Source organism: Oncorhynchus mykiss, chromosome 12 (assembly GCF_057628025.1).
Source record: "Oncorhynchus mykiss isolate SJ-2025 chromosome 12, ASM5762802v1, whole genome shotgun sequence".
Lineage (NCBI taxonomy): Eukaryota > Metazoa > Chordata > Actinopteri > Salmoniformes > Salmonidae > Oncorhynchus > Oncorhynchus mykiss.
The window spans coordinates 76,378,887-76,402,337 of NC_143033.1; the positions used below are offsets into that span (position 1 = coordinate 76,378,887).

Genomic DNA, 23,451 nt, shown 5'->3' on the forward strand with positions numbered 1-23,451 from the left:
AGATTTATATTAGAAGCAGGTGATTGTGATGTACATTGCATACATGCACTTTGAAGACAGAGAAATGTCAGTGAATAGTAGGCTATTACTGATTGAGAAAGACAAAAACACAGGACACTGATAACGGCAAACTCAAAGTAAAACTGATTTCCCAACAAACTGTTTCTGCGTTTAACAGCATACTGGCCTAAAACTGCTGTCAGGCTCCCTCGGTATGACTGGGTGTTTTGCGCACGTAAAAGCGGGGTATGTTGTTGAGAGTCCCCCCAACTCCCCCGCTGATCTGCTTCGTCCAATGAGCGCGTCGAGGGCGAGTCGGGCCTCATCGACGAAACGAAGGAGACGGTGGGGGAGGGTCACGTGTGTATACACTGTAGGGTTCAGTACCACTCAATTCGTAGTAAGTTGTCAACGTCCTCCCCTTTCGAGAACAAACCTCGTCAGACTAGAAACGATATCGCTAAATGCAGCAGTAGCCTAAGTAACTACGCAAAAAGTAATCGATCTAACTATACCGTTTTTGTATTTTTTTCTTCCCGAATAGAAAAGGATACGACGTTTGTTACAAGTGAACACCAAATGTAATTACAGAGAAATGTCAGTGGAAGTACAGCAAAACCCGATGCCTCCGTAGACTTGTCGCCGTGCCAAATCTGTACTTTTCTGGTGAGTTTTCCTAAAATGTTTGTATAATTTTTCAGCAGACTGCATATTGAGTTACACACAAACATATATCCTATCTATGTTCGGACGAAAGCATTGACTTTACTGTTTCATTTGGCTGTAGAATAAATAGGTGGGCTATGATAAAATATAGCGTGTGTTTGAATGTAGTGGTCAACAATATCCTCACAGATGTTATGTTATCTATAGTTTTATCAACTATAGATGACAGTTATCTTTGCTTAGCTCCCAATGGTCCGTAGCACCCATAGGAAATCGGCGCCGAATAGGTTACAAGCAAATGGATACAATGTATCCGCGAGTCTAGATTATGTGACCGATATAATGGTACATTGCTTTTAGTTTAGCAGGATGTATTATTACATTGGACAGTTCAACAAGTTACGAAAAAGTAATCAGCTTTGTGCTTTAATGTTTCTGGAAACACATGCACAAATAGGTTTCGTAATCACTAAAGACCCTATTACCAGCAATCTGATTCATGCATAGGTAGATCATACTGTGACTATCATCTATAACATTGATTTGAAGGATGATGTAACTTACAAACATATTAACATTTTACATGAACCTACCGTTAAACTCGACAAACCATTTCTGTATAGACCTCACTTTGTGCATGGAGGCATTGTCATGTTGAAACAGGAAAGAGTCTTCCCCAATCTTTTGCCACAAAGTGGGAAGTACAAAATCGCTTAGAATATCATTGTATGCTGTAGCGTTAAGATTTCCCTTTACTGGAATGAATTGGCCTAGCCCGAACAATGAAAAACAGCCCCAGACCATTATTCCTCCACCACCAAACTTTACAGTTGCCGCTATACTTTGGGGCAGGTAGCGTTCTCCTGGCGTTCGCCAAACCCAGATTTGTCTGTCGGACTGCCAGATGGTGAAGCATGATTCATCACTCCAAAGAACACATTTACACTGCTAGCTGTGCCACCAGAGACTCTGGGTTCGAGCCCAGGCTCTGTCACAGCCGGCCGCGACCATGGGGTGACGCACAATTGGCCCAGCGTCGTCCGGGTTAGGGAGGGTTTGACCGGTAGGGATATCCTTGTCTCATCGCGCACTAGCGACTCCTGTGGCGGGCTGTGCCCAGTGCACGCTAACCAGGTTGCCAGGTGCACGGTGTTTCCTCCACATTGGTGCGGCTGGCTTCCTGGTTGGATGCGCGTTGTGTTAAGAAGCAGTGCGGCTTGGTTGGGTTTTGTTTCGGAGGACGCATGGCTTTCGACCTTCGTCTCTCCCGAGCCCGTACGGGAGTTGTAGCGATGAGACAAGATAACTACTAACAATTGGATACCACGAAATTGGGGAGAAAAAGCGGGTAAAATTCAAACAAACAAAAAAGTTGGCAGCTCTGAATTAGGATTCAAAGATGCAGAAATAATGGGGTGTCAGCTATAATTTGACACCTTGAGTTTGAAAAAATGTGTTTTGGTTTATTGAACTACAGTAAGTGATGTGAATGTAATTACATCATGGGTCCCGGATCTGTACTACATAGAAATGCATAATTATGGATATGTCATTATCTTCATGGTGATGTATCCTGAATAGGTACACAAAGGTAGAAATATGCAATATCCTCCTTTGCATTTTGGGGTATTATTCTACACATTAGCTATTATTCTAATGAACTCTGCCCCCAAACAAGACCAAATTTGGGTTGTTCTGGACCGGACCAAATTTCAACCAATCCTAGACTTATATGTTTCATAAGTTTGGACATCATAGTTTTGCACAGTAGAGCACAGTAGAGCACAGTAGAGTACAGAGGTACCAATGCCTATAACTGTTAGAACCCCGAATTCACCCATATAGGGCTCCAGATTGTAGTGTGTGGGGCCACGATGAGGCTAGTCGCTCCTAAAGGCATTGGACATTGGTACTCTTACTGTACTGTGCTGTCCAAACTTGTGAAACATAGACATCTATGATTAGTTAAGATTTGGTCCGGTCCAGACAAACCAAATTTGGTCTTGTTTGGGGGCAGAGTTAATTAGAATCCAGCAACGGCCAGAGCAGATGCTGTTTACAGTAAATGGAAAGAGAGGGGGCTCATGGGTAGGTGTCAGTAAGAGCCGGAAGAAGTAACTTTAACTGGCAAGAGAGAGAAGAGAGAGGCAGAGAGAGGGAGGGGTTGTCCAGACTGTTTTCACACTTTGACTACCAGACAACAGAAAGAGAAAGAATGAGCTGAACATAACAGTATGCCAGTGGAAGGGAGGACAGTAGCAGATGACCCAACTCTGGTTTGTGACTACTATGATTTTCCATTGTAGCCAATTCAATTACAGTAATTCTGTTACTGATTTTCACAATTCTGTAATTGACTTGGTGATAGAATTAAAAGTGTTAATAAATCAAAATGTGTATCAGTAAAAACATGCGTTGATAGGGCCTACCTTTACTTGTTACATGTGCTAACGTTCATTATCCTCCCTCCTCATGAGGGCGAGAAATTCAAATCTATCAAAAACATGTGGGTTTTTGGTAACAGTGAAAAGACAGAAGGCAATGTTTCTTAAACTTACAGAAGGCAAATCATTTTGCCAAAAATAAATATAAATACTGATATTAGTTGTCAGAGATCTTTACTTCAACATTATTGTGTTTTGATGTTTTCCTAATTCCTGGTAGATGTTTTCTGACCTCTTTTCATTCTGTTTGACCAGAAATCAAAGTCATTAGTTATGCCTAATTTTTAAGATGGAAAATGGATGAAAAATGTATCTACGACTTCATTTCCTGAAAACATAGACTGTTAGATTTGATGTGTCACCTAATTTGATACACATGAGTCATTTTACAAGTAAACTCATGACATGAGTCATTTTACAAGTGAATCATGGGAAACTATTTCACAGGTGGCATGATGTTCAAGAAGCCTGACAGGCCATGCTCTCACAGATTACTTTGGTTTTAGAAATGTACTTACACTGCAACCAACTACACACCTTCCTGTCAAACATACTTTTTTCAGGGTGTATTTACATAAGTCATTTGAGAAGGGGATTTTGGTTGTGCTTTGGCATCCCTTGATATAGTAGCCTACTGATATGTAACTTCCATATTACTCAATTTACTGATATCATCATGTTGTTGTTACTTAATTGGTAACTAATGCATTCAATTGTGTTTATGATATAGATACACTTACTACTTGTTAAAAGTCTCAGTGGTGGTTAATTACAGTGTTAAAACATATATTTTGGAAAAACATTCACAGATTCCTATGATTATTTTCTCCCTATTCTGCATTAAAACTGCTATTTAAAGCCCCCATGCAGTCTTTTTAATTGTATTCTTAAATCATTACTGTATGTCTAATAAATCACTGTGCGTGTTTATTTAAAAACATGTTTTCATTTATTTCCTTAAGGCTCTTTTCCATTGAAATGCTCAGTCTAATCGTGTGGCGTGTTGATACAAATGTAAATATATTTACATACACAGCCCTGATTGGCGGATAGGATCTTCTAGACCAGGGGTGTCAAACTCATTTCACTGATGGCCAAGTGTCTGCGGGTCCTTTTTTTTCTCCTTTCAATCAAGCCCTAGACATCCAGGTGAGAGGAGTTCCTTACTAATCAGTAACCTTAATTCATCAATCAAGTACAAGGGAGGAGCGAAAACCCCCAGACACTCTGCCCTCCGTGGAATGAGTTTGACACGTGTGACCTAGACTCTAGAGCCCTCAAACTCAACTCTGGACCTCGAAGCCAGTTCCACTGCTTTTAAAAAAAAAAAGCCCTTTAATCAGGCACTGATTTAGACCTGGGACACCAGGCTGGTGTAATACATTTTCAGGTAGAACAGAAAACCAGCAGGGTCTGGACCTCGTAGGGTAAGAGTTAAATACCCCTGCTCTAGATCCTTCCCGCTTACCGCTTCAAAGTAGGAGGATACATATGCAAATAAAATATGACTGGTCATTGGTCAGAATAATCAGATCTGATTATGATGTCATGCAATGGGCCAAAAACTCCATCCCACCTGAATAGGCTGAAATTCTAATAATACTGTATTATTTTGTCAAGCCATTTATGAAGAAAAACTCTGGAATGCCAATATAGAACAGAAGTTCATTAGTTTACATGAATTCATGCTTTTTTAGTAGCAGCATTCCCCTATATGAGAACTAGGGGAAGCACTCGGGTGTGTTTTTCCGAGTGTGTAGCTGACGTGTTTCTACTGGATTACATAAGAGACATATCACATTTTCCCATTTCGTCATCAACATTGTCTTCCTTCAATCACTTCAAAGGGGTGCCGTCCAGACAGGAATTATTGTTTACAGGAATTATTGTTTACAGGAATGATTGTTTACAGGAATGATGCAATATTTAAAAATAATAATTTTCAAGACGTCCCTCTTTTAGACTGAGGCTGATCACTGTTCTTTATCTCCTCTAGCCTCTTGTCTAGCATTTATAGTACATAGACTGGCTTAGATTAAGGACCGGCTGGACTATCAATAGAAAGCACAGAGGTGAGGTGTGGAATAAAGTCAGTAGATTAGACTAAATTAACAGATCTATTTACTGCAATATTGTAAATAAATCTGTTTTTTTTTTGCACTGAAGTAGTAAGAGAAGCCACCTGCCACATGACATACAAAATCAGAATGCATAGTTTTGCTCCTCATTTTGCTGTGATTGTGTAACAAAGTCATGCTAGGCCATTAATTATAATGAGTGAAAATGCACCAGGTTTTACACTGTTGAGCGTTATGGTAAATAACAAACTCTAAGCCTGCGGCACACCAGAGCGGGCACCTTAACACAAATCACACGCCACTCCCCTCGCTTGTTATGCTACCCTGAGGGAAGCGAAAGCAGGTGAGAATATCAAAGGGAGCTATTCATGAGAGCTGAAGGACTTTCACAGGTGGAATTATTCATGAAACAGTAACGTGTTCTCTCATCGTTCTCAAATGTTCATGTGTGTTCCCTCCTAGCCTCTCCTCAAACGAAGTGCAACGGGGACAATCGGTGTGAAACCAGACGTGATGCCAATGTTATCCTGTTTGGGAGAATAGCTAGATTTTTGAGCAGAGGAAATTGCTTGTATGGTATGAAATGAGTTTGAATGAAATGTTGTCCTAATCTAATTGCGGTTAGATTCAGAGTTGATTGAATGCTCTGTTGTTAGTTTGCGCAACATCTGAAAGTAAGTCTCCAAGTGTGCAGTATGATCCTTCCAAAAAGCTGCTCTAGCTATCAGACACGATTACAGACATGTATGTGCTCTCATGTGACTTCATTCAGGCGATTCTGAGAAATAGCTGTACGTTCCAGAGGGGAAGTGAGGGGTGTGAGCCTATCACAGCGTGTCACACTATTCACATCAAAAACCCTGAGATATCAAACCCATCTGTATCCCTCAACAACCGGTCTGGAGGGAGGAGACCTGCCAAAGCAGAGTTTCTCCTTTTCTACTTCTGGTAATATTAAACTAACAACATTGAACCTTGAAGATGAGTGAAATGAGCAGATTGTCTTGGATCAAGTCAGGTGTAATATCTTGGTGTTCCCATACTAAATGTGTTGTAGTGAGCTCCCATGGTTACAGCATACAATATTGGACCAGGCTAGTGTAATACCACAATCACGGTAGGGTTTCGTGACATACTGTTGACCGAAGGCTTCTTACAATTCAACCAGGTGTCCTATGAATGACATTTTCCCATCTCAACCAGGTGTCCTATGAATGACATTTTCCCATCTCAACCAGGTGCCCTTTATAGTGGAGAAAGCGCCTATGGAATGCCCTGTTGTGTTGATGTGCCTGTTACTGTCAGTGAAGCGTCAGTGGCGTAGCTCACATTTTTCACACCCTTAGGAATGTGTCTAACATCCCAGTCCAAGTTTTGTCATGGTCTCTTGAGAGAGAAAAGGTTCTGGAAAACCGGTGAATGAAAAGAGATTTACAGAGAAGAACTGCAGTCTATTCCAACACGAAGATTGTACTGGAATACAAGAGAAGTTAGTTGTGTTTTGATGTTCGGTGTGGGTAATTAAGAGGGGATGACGGTGTGACATAAAAGGTGATTATGTCTCAAGCACACAGTGTGCTGTGCCTTTTTTGATTGTTCACACACACTCCCACAGCCCGTTAGGCTGCTGTGTTCATTATTAACACACTGCCCAAGTCTCTGGGAGGACTCACACAGTCAACACTGCTGTCCCATGAATATAGAGACATTTCATGTTTTTCACACTGTATTCTTCACATTGCTCATTCTGCAATGTCCTACTGTACAGTGCAGTTTTGTTACACTGTTTATACACACTGCGTATTTATATACTGGATTCATATTTATATGCTGGATTATAAACTGGGTGGTTTATAAACTGGCTGACAGCCGTGGTATTCCAGACCGAATACCACAGGTTTGACAAAACATTTATTTTTACTGCTTTAATTACGTTGGTAACCAGTTTATAATAGCAATAAGGCACCTTGGGTTTGTTGTATATGGTCAATACACCATGGCTAAGGGCTGTATCTATAAGGCCACAAGGCGAGACCCAAATGCAGACACAGGAGGCAGATGGTTGAGCTCCGATATTTATTATAGCAAAAGGGGGAGGCAAAAGGCAGGTCGGGTACAGGCGAGAGTTCATAAACCAGGTCAGAGTCCAAATGGTACAAGACGATAAGCAGGCTCGAGGTCAGGGGCAGGCAGAGTGGTCAGGCAGGCGGGCTCAGAGTCAGGACAGGCAAGGGTCAAAACCCAGGAGGGTGAGAAAAGAGAGACTGGAAAAAGCAGGAGCTGAGACACAAAAACGCTGGTTGACTTGACAAACAGACGAACTGGCACAGAGAGACAGGAAACACGGGGATAAATACACCGGGGATAATAAGTGACACCTGGAGGGGGTGGAGACAAGCACAAGGACAGGTGAAACAGATCAGGGCGTGACAGTATCCAAGCACTCAGCTTTGCGTCGTTCATAAGAACAGCCCTTAGCCTTGGTATATTGGCCATGTACCATACTCCTTCAGGCCGTATTGCTTAATTATACACAGCGTGTACAAAACATTAGGAACACGTGCTCTTTCCATAACATAGACTGACCAGGTGAATCCAGGTGAAAGCTATGATCCCTTATTGATGTCACTTGTTAAATCCACTTCAATCAGTGTAGAAGAAGGAGACAGGTTAAAGAAAGATTTTTAAGCCTTGAGACAATTGAGACATGGATTGTGTGTGTGTGCCATTCAGACGGTTAATATGCAAGACAAAATATTTAAGTGCCTTTGAACGGAGTATAGTAGTAGGTGCTAGGGACAGTGTGTCTAGAACTGCAACGCTGCTGGGTTTTTCACACTCCACAGTTTCCTGTGTGTATCAAGAATGGTCCATCACCCAAAGGACACCCAGCCAACTTGACACAACTGTGGGAAGCATTGGAGTGCAACTCCGTATTAGGAAGGTGTGCTTAATGTTTTGTGTATCCTGGATTCTTATTCATATACTGTATGTTATGTTAGGAGCTAGTAACTCAAGCATTTTGCTGCACCCACTATAGGGACCCATTATAACATCTGCAAAACTGTGTACATGTCCAATAAACTTTGATTTGATTTGAGGAGAGACAGAGTCTAAGTAGGGGGTTGAGAGCTCAAGATACACACTGTTCTTCCTGTTCGGTACGGCAGGGTGTTATTCCAAAAGACAGGTTACTCACATGCCTTTGTCTTTAGTCTTGGTGAGCCCTCCCCCACCCCTTTAAACTGGAGCAGAAAACGAGTCACCTGGTGGCTTTAGAGTGGTTTTTACAAGGGGCAGTGGCAGCCCCATTTCACCTGTCTCTGGGAAAGGAAAGCATCTGGGAGTTTTTGAAAGGGTAATAGCAGCCGCATATGTGAAAGTGTTTCTGCATGAGTGTGTGGCGTCAATATCCATGCCTGTGTGTGTGTGTGTGTGTGTGTGTGTGTGTGTGTGTGTCCCCTCAAGCCAAAACTGAGGTTATGTAATTGAAAGAAGGAATGTTCTCTTTACTGGCGGTGGTATCTTCTCAGCCTCTTGCAAACAAAATCATCCGTCTGCTCTGTTTCCAAAACATTGTCTGGAAATTTTATTTTGTAGTAGTCTGACCAGGTCACCAGGTAAACACTGCGTAATATGAGCTTGTACATATGCTTACTTTGCACGAGAGCGGCTTGTGCACCAGTTGATTCATCCAACCTTTTAAAATCATATGATTTTTGTCTCGCGCTTTTACGAAGCATCAAACCCCATGTCTCTCTTCGGGGAATCTTATCATTGATTCTATATTTTTCATTTTGAACTGTCTAAGCTTGAATACAATGTTGAGAATTCTCCCCGTGTTCCATTCCCTCCTGACATGAGCTCTTTTGTTAGCGTATGCTTTCCCTTCTTCCTGAGCAGAACTAATATGATCAGAGTTGGCATGTTCCAGTTCAGACTCTGGCAGGCAGAGTTATGTAACGGCTGTTTTAATGAGCAGCCTGTCACTGCACCGAGCAGCAGGATGACCCCCAGTCAGGCCGTCCCCCCCCCCCCCCCCCCCCACACCACCACCTCCATGTGCCCAGGCGTTCTCTCTGACCTTGCCCTGAACTCCAACCTCACGCTCAGTCCACTCCACACTGACCCCTCCCTGGGACCGCCCGGCCAGGCACAGGGGGGCTGCATCACATTTCACAGTCTATGAATCTACCCATCACCCGCAACATCCCGCAAACTCCTTCGCTCTCTCTCGTCTCTGTTCCTCTCGCTCGCTCGCTCACACACACACACACACACACACACACACACACACACACACACACACACACACACACACACACACACACACACACACACACACACACACACACAAGCCAGTGTAGTAACCTGAACAGAAGGCGCTTAAGCTTTGGAAGAGACATGGATGGGAAGAAGTAGAAGCCAAGCGGCCTGCAGAGTCAGGCGATGGTAAAGAGGGAGGTCTTCATCTGGAGGGCAACAAGGGCAACTCTCCGAAGGCAGCCTGGCCCCTGCATGTTATTCTTCCATTAGAACAAGGGATTCACTTGCTCTGGCTGGTGAGGCCCTGAACACTGCAGAAAGAAATCACTTTTTTTAAGGCTGGAGCTGACCAATGAAACATATTGTGAGGAGTTTTTATTCAGCCAGTGAAATGCAATGAAGCGGAATTAATGGTGTAACCCCAGGCATAATAGCCATGCCGTGTGTGTGTGTGTGTGTGTGTGTGTGTGTGTGTGTGTGTGTGTGAGAGACTGGTCTTGCTTGCTCTCTCTCCACAGCGTAGCACTTTTAAAGAACCACAAGAATGACTCCAATAACATAGATAGTCCTAGAACATGTCTCAAGGAAACACTTGAAATGAGAAAAACCCATGCCTATTGTTTAGTTTGTGGTTTCCCACATAGAAAAATATATTTAAAACAATATACTGATCTTCTTCATGATGGATTATGAGATTGTTTTAAAAGAGAATGGAATCGCATTCTCTCTTCATATTTGAGTTATTTTAATTCACACAGTAGGAAGGAGAGCGGGAGACAGAGGGTGGAGAACATTCTCTCTTCATATTTGACTTATTTTAATTCACACAGTAGGAAGGAGAGCGGGAGACAGAGGGTGGAGAACATTCTCTCTTCATATTTGACTTATTTTAATTCACACAGTAGGAAGGAGAGCGGGAGACAGAGGGTGGAGAACATTCTCTCTTCATATTTGACTTATTTTAATTCACACAGTAGGAAGGAGAGCGGGAGACAGAGGGTGGAGAACATTCTCTCTTCATATTTGACTTATTTTAATTCACACAGTAGGAAGGAGAGCGGGAGACAGAGGGTGGAGAACATTCTCTCTTCATATTTGACTTATTTTAATTCACACAGTAGGAAGGAGAGCGGGAGACAGAGGGTGGAGAACATTCTCTCTTCATATTTGACTTATTTTAATTCACACAGTAGGAAGGAGAGCGGGAGACAGAGGGTGGAGAACATTCTCTCTTCATATTTGACTTATTTTAATTCACACAGTAGGAAGGAGAGCGGGAGACAGAGGGTGGAGAACATTCTCTCTTCATATTTGACTTATTTTAATTCACACAGTAGGAAGGAGAGCGGGAGACAGAGGGTGGAGAACATTCTCTCTTCAGTCATCAGTGTTAATACTTGACCACACATCAGCACTTTTTTATGTAATGAAAAACAAGATAACTTAACTAATGTTGTTCTCCTCTCTCTGTCTGTCTCCAGCCAAGCCAGTGCAACAGTGCAGCCCTCTCTCAGAGCCCTAGCTATGTGGAGCTGTATAGCTTACAATGAGACGGACTCCAGCTCCGAACACCGGCTCTGCCAGGACTTTGGCCTCGTCCTTTCCGTCTTCTCCTTGTTCTACCTCATGGTGTGCTTCCCCATAGGGCTCTGCTACAACGCCCTGCTGGTGGTGGTCAACCTCTCCAACAAAATGTCCATGACCATGCCAGACGTCTACTTCGTCAACATGGCCATCGCTGGCCTGGTCCTCAACCTGGTGGCCCCCGTGGAGCTGCTAGGCCCTAGCTTCACACGATGGCCTGTGTGGGAGTACAACAATGAGATCTACATCACCCTGCTCATCCTCTTCAATATCTCCTCCCTGGTCATCATGTACTCCACCACGCTGCTCAGCCTGGACTACTACATCGAGCGAGCGCTGCCGCGCACCTACATGTCCAGCGTGTACAACACCAAGCACGTGTGCGGCTTCATCTGGGGCGGCGCCGTGCTCACCAGCTTCTCCTCGCTGCTCTTCTACGTGTGCAACCACGTCTCCACCAAGATCATCGAGTGCTCCAAGATGCAGAACAAGGAGGCTGCGGACGCCATCATGATGTTCATCGGCTACGTGGTTCCGGCCGTGGCCGTGCTGTATGCTTTCGTGCTCATCCTGCGCATTAGGAAGGAGTCCACCCCGCTGGACCAGGACTCATCCCGGCTGGACCCTTCTATCCACCGGCTGCTGCTGGCCTCTGTCTGCATGCAGTTTGTCCTATGGACCCCGTACTACATGACTCTACTGGTACACACTATAGCCGGGGCGCCGGGGAGCTACGGCAGCAACAACAAACAGCGGCTCACAATTTACTTCTTCCTGAGGTGTCTGTCGGAGCTGCTGGCCTTCTCCAGTAGCTTCGCCATGCCTCTCATGTACAGGCAGATGAACAAGAACTTCTCCCACAAGCTGCAGCGGCTGCTAAAGAGGCTAAACTGCAGGGACACACCCTGCCCTCACGAACACTCCTCAGTGCAGCAGGTGGCGACGTGAGACAGGGCCAGGCCTTACTAACCCCTAACCTCTTACCCAGGCTGCACTTATTATCACAGACCCCACAGAGCCCACAACACGTGGCCTTAGAAGTCAGCCACAGGTCCACTGCTGCCACTCTGACTGGAGTCTTGACTTTTAATGAAGCTAAGGAATCTTCAGTGACTTTCTAGAACTTTACTTTCTTTGTCCAGTTCTGTAGCGACAGGATGAACCAAGTAGAAACCACTAAGTGCATTAGCAAGCTTGTCACTTGGATACTTGGTTGTGAGATTGGGGGCGCAAAGCCGTTGTAATGCGGTGTCTCTTCTCCTAATACACACATGGGTGATTCACCAACATAGGCTGTAGAGATATTGCGCTGCACACCAAAACTGACAATGAGTTATACTATTGGAGTAACAATTGTTTTTATATCTCATGTGTCAATCAGCATGTTACTACTATGCATGTAGCTGGTAGTAGGTAGGAAGTGGAATACAATCTGTTTATGACCCTGTCAGACCACCCAGTGCCCCGGAGCCTGAGGCCATGTCTCATTGAAGAGTTCCTGTCCAGCCTCGGCCACAACACTCTGGAGGGGTCTCAAATGGCACCCTATTCCCTACATAGTGCATTACATTTGATCAGAGCCCTATGTGTCCGGTTAAACAGTAGTGCACTATATAGGAAATAGGTTCCCATTACCGACACATCCTCTGTCCTCCACTGTCTTGCACCTGGAAAAAAACCTTTGCCTGCTCGTCACCCTCAGCAGTTTACACAGTACTATACATGTACCTCGTTTAATTTTACACCCCTACGGCATTACATAGGATCATGTGAACTACGGAGAGAACTCTCTACACAGCTTCTATTCAGGGTTCAGGCATGGCCAACTTACCTCTTGTGTCCTAGAATGCTCTCACTTATCTGGCTGCACACAACACCCAGTCATTGTGTGGGGAACATTTGCCTTGGCTCAGTTTATGTGATGTCTAAAAGCTGCTTAGAGGCACAGAAGTGACCTGCACAGCTGCTTTGCTATCTTGCTTCCCACTAAAGAGGAAGACTGTTTATATATAAAACATGTCCTATTTATATTTCAGCTAAATAATGAACACGTCCAATCACATTTCACTCTTGTCATGCTATGGTGATGTCCGTTATTGCATCTGATTATGTGATGGTTTGAAGTGTTGAAGTCTTTGTTGCTAAAATGAAAAGGTCAGTTTAGTCATCTCCACTTTGAAAGAGACAATACAATGATAAGCTGTAACCCATTGTTTAAACATGTTGCTTCTTGCTACTGCTGGTGTATCCAGGCCACCTCATGATAAGTATTGACTTAATTAAAAGCTCAGCAAAACCCTTTGAGTTTTATGCTGAGGAACCCTAAAAATGAGTCCACACCCTGTTAATCATTATTTAAGCTCTGGTCAAAGTCCTAATTTCTTACAGTTGAAATGCTCTTTCTGAGCAGTAGAGCAACAGAGGGACAGATATGTCACATGTTCTGCCCTGCTACTACCAGAAACAAACAAATGGCTTATGTCTAGACTTATATTGGCTCATTTTAATTCCAGGGTTGTTGAATGATGGTAGAGTTCACTGAAAATGTCATGCAAGAGCCAGAATCCTTTTCATTGTATGGTAAAGTTAGTTATAAGCAATGTCAATCTACCTTTAGATATGACCGACAACACCAGGAAATAAAGAATGGTTAGGAATAGGAACTGAAATAGGAAACAGTAAATTCTCACAGTTAAAGATTCAGTCTGAGATCTTAGGCACTTCCAACTTCCTTACATATCACACGAAATGGATGACATGGTACACAATTCTTTTCTACTTTCAGGTACCAGTTTTGTCTCAAGAGCACTACTTTCAAAACTACTGGCTGAAATGATACAAAACCTTTGGCACGTCACTGTAATGTGATTCTTAGTTTTAGAATGACATATTCCATCACCCTTTACCTCCCCTTTATGTTGTGCCGTTATAACCCACCAAAATGAGTATCTTTTTTTTAAAGAACCAGTACTGTATGTTTATGGTAAACTTTAGAGTATGCTATTCTTTTAAATCCACCTATATAAGCAGAGATAAGAATGTATTTTATTTCATGAGGTTTAGCTACATAGGGCAAGATGAATCCAGTTTCAGATGTGATGCTTTTGTGACTGTGTATATACCAGTATATATGTATAATATGAAATATCTGTATATATTGTATGTTAGAGATTTACTGGAAAAACACCATGTCCTCTCACAAATACAGTATTATTTTCTCAAATATATATTTAGATACTGTAGCTTCAGTAATCTTCTCTATTGTCGGTTGAGTCAAAGACTGATTACACAATAAACTAACATGGGAATTAAACACAATGTCTGTTCTTTTAGTTTCTCTTTGTCTTGATGTTCACAGTGTTCTTTTGACATTGTTGCTAATGTCAACTGTATCCAGTCTCCACAGTGCATTGTCATGACAAATCAATGTCAAAATAGATGACATTGTAGTCCATTTCTGAGGGTATGCTTGTGTCAGTAAACAATGCCAAACTTATTTTTCATTGCTGTTTGGAGCCATGGGGATAGTGCCAGCTATAGAGAGCAGAAACCACACTTATGTGTCATCTTGCAACATACTGTAATTAGGTTTGGTTGCCCATCTACAGAGTTTGGTAAACCATAGCCATTTATACTGTAAAAAGAGCTTGTTTCTCCCATTGGCAGCTGGGTCTCTTTTTTTTCTCCAAATCAACACACTAATCACATGGGACAGGCTCAGACAATCCCACCTGGGACCCTGTGACCTGGGGGTGTTTCCCTGCGTTGGTCCAAATACAGACCTGTCATGTTTTATATCCATGTGGTTGAAACCCAGCCTCGTCAACAGCAGGATCTACTTAAATCACCCGCACATTTTGAAATGAATCGATGCTATTTATATATTCCGATGAATTTAAGCCCCCTTTAGAGAGATGATGTTATTATGGGTTGATATCCCCTCCCCGATGTCCAATTCCAAGGTTAATGTTGAGCTACCGTTGTGCGCTATAGAGGTAACAAAAAAAGAAGAAGAAGAAGAAGAAGAATCTGTATGACAGCGGGACACATCCATTTCCAACGTTAATCTCTTCATATACTGAGACCTAGAATAGACTCTCTGTCTGCATTGTAAACCCACTAGGGTAACCGTGGCTGTGGCACGTCCCTTTAACCACACTGTGTAAAACAGGAACAATCCAGGCGTTCTGTGAATTCTTTTGACATCCGTGGGCCTGGTTATACAGCACAGTGTTGTTGCAACTCTCAACAAGAGCAATATTGTTCTGATATACGATAACAGTGTGGAGCAGCTGATGTGGGAGTCGTGCTAGAGATAAAGGAGTCCGAGGAAGCAGAAAAGTGAAGAGATTAAATAGCGAGTTGTTTTGTTATAATGTCCAACCGAGAGGAGTAGAAGGAGTGTACACATGGTTCTGACGTGTTCCAGCATGGGGAAAAGGTGACAGACATTAGATCTAGCCCTAGAGACTTTGGCAGGGTTTATACTCAACAGACCCCTCACACTAACTCAAACCGTCTCAGTCGACATTTGTAATTACTTTTGAGGGGATGAAATTTGAGCTTAACCAAATGAAAGCACCATTGCATAAAGGGCATCCCTTTAATCAACTTTAAAGGGATTCCCTGCTGGGGGAAAAATATTACTTAATGATCAGTTGCTGCTGCTTCAGCTACTGTTGATAGATACGGTACATTTTCAGGCTTTAGGAAGTCCTGAGTCTGCACAGTCGTGCAACATACACAGTACATTACACACTACTCGTAGCTATAGGTCTTGCCAAACAGTGCAGCCATAGTTTAAAAGAGAAGGCTTAAAATACTACCGACTGTGCATCTGGAAATGATATGATAGTGGAGTGAATTGAAAACGGTTGCCATGGAAGCAGTTCCCTTCTGAGAATAGGAGTTTCTTAAGGTAGACTCAAAATGAAGCAGCATTAAGAAAACAACACACTGACCATCATCCGTTTATGTTTCCCTCACTATGATAACATGTCAACCATTTTAGTTGCTGAAATAAATAGACTACTTTGTGGCTGCATGTCGTCATTTGTAGTTATTTCCATGAATGAACAATGGTCTGTACGATAATATCCATCTGTCGATATACTATATTCTGTGTGTCAGCTGCAAGTTCCAAATGGGAGAGAGAAGCTGTTTCCAAGAACACAGGAAGTCCTATCTAGGTGAAGAGCATTGAAACATGCTGCCAACTAGCCTGAGGACAGACAACAGGACATGACCCTGTGCCTGGACAAAATCAACAAATTGTCTCCCCTCAGCGCCATTGTCAGAGCTACACATGTGGAGCAGCCATCAAACAACAACAACCTGCTATAGCCTGGCCAGGAGAGAATGTTGATGTTCTTGATGAAAAGACGTTGGTGAGGTCACCATGTTTGCCACTGACCCCTTTACCCTCGTATCCTATGGTCTATTTGCTGAGTTACGAAATCTACATAGCATTTGGCCAGGGGCTCTCTAAGTTCATTGGATGAACAACAAGAGAAAAGCATGTATTTAAGCTATGTTTCAGGCTGCAGAAATAGCATGAAAAGCTATTATACCAGCTAACAGAGGGTTAATTCAGTTAACATGCTAACATAGGATAATGAGCTGCTATGCCATTAACTGTGACCTGCTGTTAATTAGGTTAAACAGGAGCTTACATGTGCCTTAGAGCATGCTAGACCACCTATGTAGCTTGCACATTTGGTTTATCACTTACACCTAGCTGTTTTGGTTGGCTGACACCCAGATCCCTCACAAGATCTTTCAAAACACAGCCAGTCGGTTCCTTCAATGACATGTACCAAAATCAAGTGCAAGACAAGCCTAAATTCTGTAACCTCAGGAAAAAGAAAAAAACAATCCGTGATTAAAAAAACATTATTTGAGAATTTCTGGGTGTCGAGCACACTGAATCAGGCTTGCAGTCTGACAGTATTTCCAGTCTTGTCAGTTGGCTAGGAATTTGCTTATCTCCTATGACAACAGCACTGTAGGGCGGATGATGAGAGCAATGACCTCATGATCGGAGTGGAGTTGAACTCTGGCTACACTATTGTCCTGTCCCTGTAACTTCCTCTGACGGCTGATGATAAGCTGTACTACACATCATGGATTTGGTGGGGAGGTTAACTTTAGAGATGATCAGTGAAATCATCCTCCCTGTCCCACCCTATCCTCTCCCCTCCGCTGGGAAGACAACCAGACCAAAGCAGATTTTTGAAACACTATCCACCCTCCCTCGCCTGCCAGCCATACTCTATGATCTCTACCTCCTCTCCCTCAGATGGGGACCAGAGAATCAAAAATACAATAACAATGAGAACAGCGTCAGCAGAATATCAAGCAGGGCCCTGGAACCGCTGGAGGATCCTGTCCGTGTCGGATGCCCCATCATGAGGCTGTGGTTGTGGGTCTGGAAGACTGTCAAAGAGCAAGCAGCATGCCAGGCAGAAAGGCCTGTTAAGTGAAGGCAGATGAATGTGTTCTTCTCCCCAGTTTATTGAAGCCCAATAGACCTCCCACCTCCTTTCCCCCAGAACCCACAGACAGAAAACTGGCACGGCACTCCACGAATAACATTTGGATGCTGTTCACATTGTCTTGTTCGTGACTTGTTGCGGTATGTGTTGTTGTTTTTTCTTTGATGGTGAGCCTTTCTTTTGTGCTGCCGTACCAAGGGGTATGAGTTGTGGAAGGGTTACTGCTTTGACATGTTTTTGCAGGAATCACAACAAAACCCTCACCCTACCCCTCTTTCTTCATCCTATTATCAAACACCCACTCAAACTGAGAATCTAAACAGTTTGTCATAATCTGTCAGGGAGTACTATCAACGTACATCATATCATCTGTCTAATTAGCCTGGTAGACAGCCATTAACAATGACTCACTGTTATCAATAAACAAGGAACATGCTTACATTATGGCTCAAAGGATGTCCAATGTGGCACACAGATAGTTATTCTTTCAGATAATGTTGGTCTTTCCAAATGCAACACCAACAACAACGTGTGTGGCACACATGCACGCACACACCTCCTCCTACTCCTCCCAACCCACCTTCGCCAGCGTCGGTGGGAGCCAGTGGGGTGTCACCCAAGAAGACTAGTGCACTGTTCAAGGAGGCAGCTGGACCTGCTTTTCAGAGCGCACGTGCACAGTTCACTGTGGGTGTGTCACAACAACAGCCACATCAACTGATCCCAGGTCAGTACCCTCTGACCTCTGCCAGCTGGGGATATGAAGTACACCATGATCTCTTCTTAGCCACATTACACTAGCTTAGCCAGGGAGGTCACAAACGAGTCTGTTGTACTAGAAAAAAAGGTGCTATCTAGAACCTAAAAGAGTTCTTTAGCTGTACCCATTGTAGGCCCACGGACCAATAAAAAAATAAAAGTAGCTCAGTCGGGGTCTCAACTTACTGTTGAGAGTTAGAATAATAGAATACAGCAAGCACAAATTATACATTTGGTTGTTCATCAGCAGTCACTCAATTAGCCCATGTCAGCTACATTTTTTTTTAGGTAAGTTAGCAGCCAGCTATCTAAACTTGTAGTTGGTCGAATTATCAACCGGGGTGGGGCCCATTGATCATCAGTAATCATATTAAAAACTGCAAACATCCACCCTATTGGCAAAATTAGTAGAATTGCCTGAAACTAGTTATAACATTTAAAAGTTATCTTTGCCCTATGGCAAAATGTGTAGAATTGCCTGAAACTAGTTATAACATTTAAAAATGATCTTTGCCCCATGGCAAAATGTGTAGAATTGCAGAAAACTTGCTTTTAAATGGAAACATTTTCTCTACGCCCCATGGCAAAATGTTCAGAACAGAGGAAATTAACTTTATTTGTTTTCTTCTCTTTGCTGTCAAGATGGGGCCACTAAAATGGTAGGGGGGGGGGGGTGAGTTCCATTTTGTTGTGGCCCCTCCCCCATCAAAGTTGCCCATCCCTGCCATAGGAGAAACCTTTGAAGAACCCTATTTGCGTCCAGGTAGAACCTGGAACTAAAAAGTGTTCTACCTGGAACCTAAAGGATGCTCCGATGGGGACAGTCAATGAACCTTTTTGGAACATATGACGTTGGAGTGTATGACCACTGTGAATCACATCTGCAGTAAACAAACATTTTGTTGCTATTTTTCATAATATACAAGCTCTCTTGACTCTTGACACAACTATATCCACAAAAAGGATTTCTCGAAACATGCCAAGCCACTATTGTAGCATTGTTTTTGTTAAATTCATAAATCATCAATTATTAATACTAGTGTGCCTCCCAGTGGTCATCCATTGATGATGCACCAGTATTTGACGACAGTTTTTCTCAGTTGCTACAAAAAAAATGTGGATCTGTGTTGAAACCTACAGAGTGCGAATTAGACTGTGACATTCAGGGGGTCTCTATTTTTCTTATTCTACAACAAGTCGTGAGGTTTTCATCTGATTGTCGAACAAATCACTTCACAAGGCTACCTGCAAATGTTCGTCCATTCCAAAATAATTCCAACTTCCAAACAGTACACTTTTTGCATGTCTTAGACCACCTTTTGCAAAACTTTAAATACAAATGTCATCAGTGAATACAAAATTCACTGCTAAAGACCTACTCCAGCCTCATTGTGACCTGCTCATCATGTGTTTTTACTTGGCCTTTCACACCTGGCAGGAGAAGTGTGCTGGTTTCTAGTGTTTGTTTTGTTCACAGAATTTACACACTTACACATTATTTTCCATATTTCCCTCCCTTAGTTACATATTTTTTTATCATAAGAGACAAGTGTGCAATTGACCTTTCACTAAGCCCCCCCCCCCCCCCCTCGGTTACTGTTGCAACCTCCGACAACATTTTCCCAGGACGCTCAATCCCCTCACAATGATCTCATACTGTGGTTCTAATACACAATTAAATTTAACACAGACTACCCCTTGCTAATTAGGAAACTCTTGGATATGATGTGGTGGACTGTCATTACAATTACTTCACGGGAACCTGGTAAAATTGTGTTTTTAGTGTAGCTAGCCACTGAATGGCTCTGAAATCATTGTCAGCATGCAGTCAAAGCTACAACCCCTTGTAGAGCTAACTAGTGCTCTCAAGTCTTATCCTGATGTGGACAGAAGATGGGAGTTGAATTTATAACATTGCTAACTTAGCTAGCTAACATACACTACCTTTCAACATTTTGGGGTCACTTAGATATGTCCTTATTTCTTAAAGAAAAGCAACAAAAAAATGTCCATTTAAATAACATCAAATTGATCAGAAATACATTGTAGACATTGTTAATGTTGTAAATGACTATAGTAGCTGGAAATGGCTGTTTTTTTATGGAATATCTACATAGGCGTACAGAGGCCTATCATCAGCAACCATCACTCCTGTGTTCCAAGGGCACGCTGTGTTAGCTAATCCAAGTTTATAATTTTAAAAGGCTAACTGATCATTAGAAAACTATTTTGCAATTATGTTAGCACAGCTGAAAACTTTGAAAAGAAAAGATTAAGATGAGCAAAAGAACACAGATACTGGACAGAGGAACTCAGCCTAGAAGGCCAGCATCCCGGAGTCGGCACCCCAATTAGCCAACTCCAATGGGGACAGCTAGTCTTACTGGGGTCCGAACACATACATTAGAAAAATACATTAGAGACAAAAGACTTTACAATTTACATTCACTTAAAAACATTAACATGTGGTGCATCTATCAGTTACACATACATGTCAGTACATACAGTACACACAACAAGTAGTTCACATGGTGGAGAGTTGTTGTGCCGTGAGGTGTAGCTTAATTTTGGGTAAATGAGTCACAGAGCTAGCTAGCTAACCAGCTGAGCTAGCAAACAACGTAACTAAAGCATCATTTCAGATTCTGAAAAAATACTCTATCAAAAGGCTCTGCATTTCAAGAATCACAGTAGCAAGTAGCATACCGTTCAATAATTTAGCCATTTAAGCATTATTATTTTGAGGAAAACTTTGCCATAACCCTCAGTATTTTTCATGCTATTTGAATGTGAGCTTGGAGCTCTGCAATTGGTTAGCCAAAATTCTGGGGCGGGTAAATTGTGGTCATTGTTTCCTGCAATCCGTAAATACTGCTGCACAAAATTCTAAATTACCCCATATGTGTCATACCACAATATAGAGAAATGTCTGTCTAATTGTTGTGATTTTTTAACAAAACTGTGGACATGCAGAGATGCAGAAAAGTACATTGGGTTATTTCTTACTCCTAAATCATAATCTCCAACATTGGGACCTTCCATTAGGAACTTTGCTTTGATGTGGATTTAGGCCTATAGATTATTATCAGTTGTGTTCCTTGTATCCACCTTTCCTTATTTCTATTGTGGATTGGGTTTCTGTGTGCCAATGGAAAGTCTACAAAACTATGACCAAACCAGCCTTTGTATTCAATTGGATTGTGATGATACCGATGAATGAATGTTGCATACAATGTGCTAATTTGTTGATTAAAAAAAAAATCTCAAATAATATTTCATTTGATGTGTATAAAATATGCAAAAAAGGAGAGTAATTGTGTCATGTATTGTCATGTTGTGTGTTTCTGTCCTTTCCCTTCACCCTGTCTCCCTCTGCTGGTCGTTGTTAGGTTACCTTTTCTCCCCCTCTTTCCCCCAGCTGTGCCTTGTCTCCTCCTAACTACCCATTCACCCCGTTTCCCACCTGTTCCCTTTTTCCCTCTGATTAGGTCCCTATATCTCTCTCTGTTTTTGTTCCTGTCCTTGTCGGATTCTTGTTTGTTGTGTTTCATGCCTGAGCCAGACTTCGTCATGTTTGCTGTAACCTTGTCCTGTCCTGTCGGAATCTGCCGGTCTATCTGAGCCTACCTATGTTTGGTTATTAAAGAAGCTCTGTTTAAGTTAGTTCGCTTTTGGGTCCTCATTCACTCACCGTAACAGAAGAATCCGACCAAGAATGGACCCAGCGACTTCGGATCCTCTCCACTCAGCCGTCGAGATCCAGGGAGCGATGCTAGGCAGACACGAGCAGGAATTGTCTGCTGCTCGACATGCCGTTGAGACCCTGGCCACCCAAGTCTCCAACCTCACAGAACAGGTTCACCATCTCCGCCTCGATCCACCGGCCACTTCCAGGGCTTTCGAATCTCCGGAGCCCAGAATCAATAACCCGCCGTGTTACTCTGGGGAGCCCACTGAATGCCGCTCGTTCCTCACCCAGTGTGATATTGTGTTTTCTCTCCAGCCCAACACTTACGCCAGGAGCACTGCTCGTGTCGCCTACGTCATATCTCTCCTTACTGGACGGGCTCGTGAGTGGGGCACGGCAATCTGGGAGGCAAGGGCTGAGTGTACTAACCAGTATCAGGACTTTAAGAAGGAGATGATACAGGTTTTTGATCGATCTGTTTTTGGGGAGGAGGCTTCCAGGGCCCTGTCTTCCCTATGTCAAGGCAATCGATCCATAACAGACTACTCTATTGAGTTTCGCACTCTTGCTGCCTCCAGTGGCTGGAACGAGCCGGCTTTGCTCGCTCGTCTTCTGGAGGGTCTCCGCGCAGAGGTAAAGGATGAGATTCTCTCCCGGGAGGTTCCTTCCAGCGTGGATTCCTTGATTGAACTCGCTATTCGCATTGAGCGACGGGTTGATCTTCGTCACCGAGCTCGTGGAAAGGAGCTCGCGTTCTCCGTTGCCCCCCTCTCCGCATCACTACCATCTTCCTCTGCCGGCTCGGGAGCTGAGCCTATGCAGCTGGGAGGTATCCGCATCTCGACTAAGGAGAGGGAACGGAGAATCACCAACCGCCTCTGTCTCTATTGCGGTTCTGCTGGTCATTTTGTCACTTCATGTCCAGTAAAAGCCAGAGCTCATCAGTAAGCGGAGGGCTACTGGTGAGCGCTACTACTCCTGTCTCTCCTTCAAGATCCTGCACTACCTTGTCGGTCCATCTACGCTGGACCGGTTCGTCAGCTTCCTGCAGTGCCTTAATAGACTCTGGGGCGGAGGGCTGTTTTATGGACGAGACCTGGGCTCGGGAACATGACATTCCTCTCAGACAGTTAAGGGAGTCCACGGCCTTGTTCGCCCTGGATGGTAGTCCTCTCCCCAGGATTCAGCGTGAGACGCTACCTTTAACCCTCACTGTTTCTGGTAATCATAGCGAAACCATTTCTTTTTTGATTTTTCGTTCACCTTTTACACCTGTTGTTTTGGGCCATCCCTGGCTAGTTTGTCATAATCCTTCCATTAATTGGTCTAGTAATTCTATCCTCTCCTGGAACGTCTCTTGTCATGTGAAATGTTTAATGTCTGCTATCCCTCCTGTTTCCTCTGTCTCTTCTTCACAGGAGGAGCCTGGTGTTTTGACAGGGGTGCCGGAGGAATATCACGATCTGCGCACG

The 23,451-nt window shown here is 43.2% G+C and overlaps 1 protein-coding gene across 1 annotated transcript; it reads left to right on the top strand.

Moving 5' to 3' along the window:
• The first annotated feature begins 324 nt into the window (after positions 1-324).
• On the top strand, positions 325-14,351 carry LOC110538275 (G protein-coupled receptor 146). The gene is made up of 2 exons (XM_036938320.2): positions 325-666; positions 10,936-14,351. The coding sequence occupies exon 2, from the start codon at positions 10,979-10,981 to the stop codon at positions 11,984-11,986; it is 1,008 nt and encodes a 335-aa protein (XP_036794215.1). The 5' UTR covers positions 325-666; positions 10,936-10,978; the 3' UTR covers positions 11,987-14,351.
• The last annotated feature ends 9,100 nt before the right edge of the window (positions 14,352-23,451 follow it).

Coding starts and splice junctions, on each gene's coding strand:
- LOC110538275 (XM_036938320.2), top strand. CDS start 10,979: ATGTGGAGCTGTATAGCTTACAATGAGACGGACTCCAGCTCCGAACAC.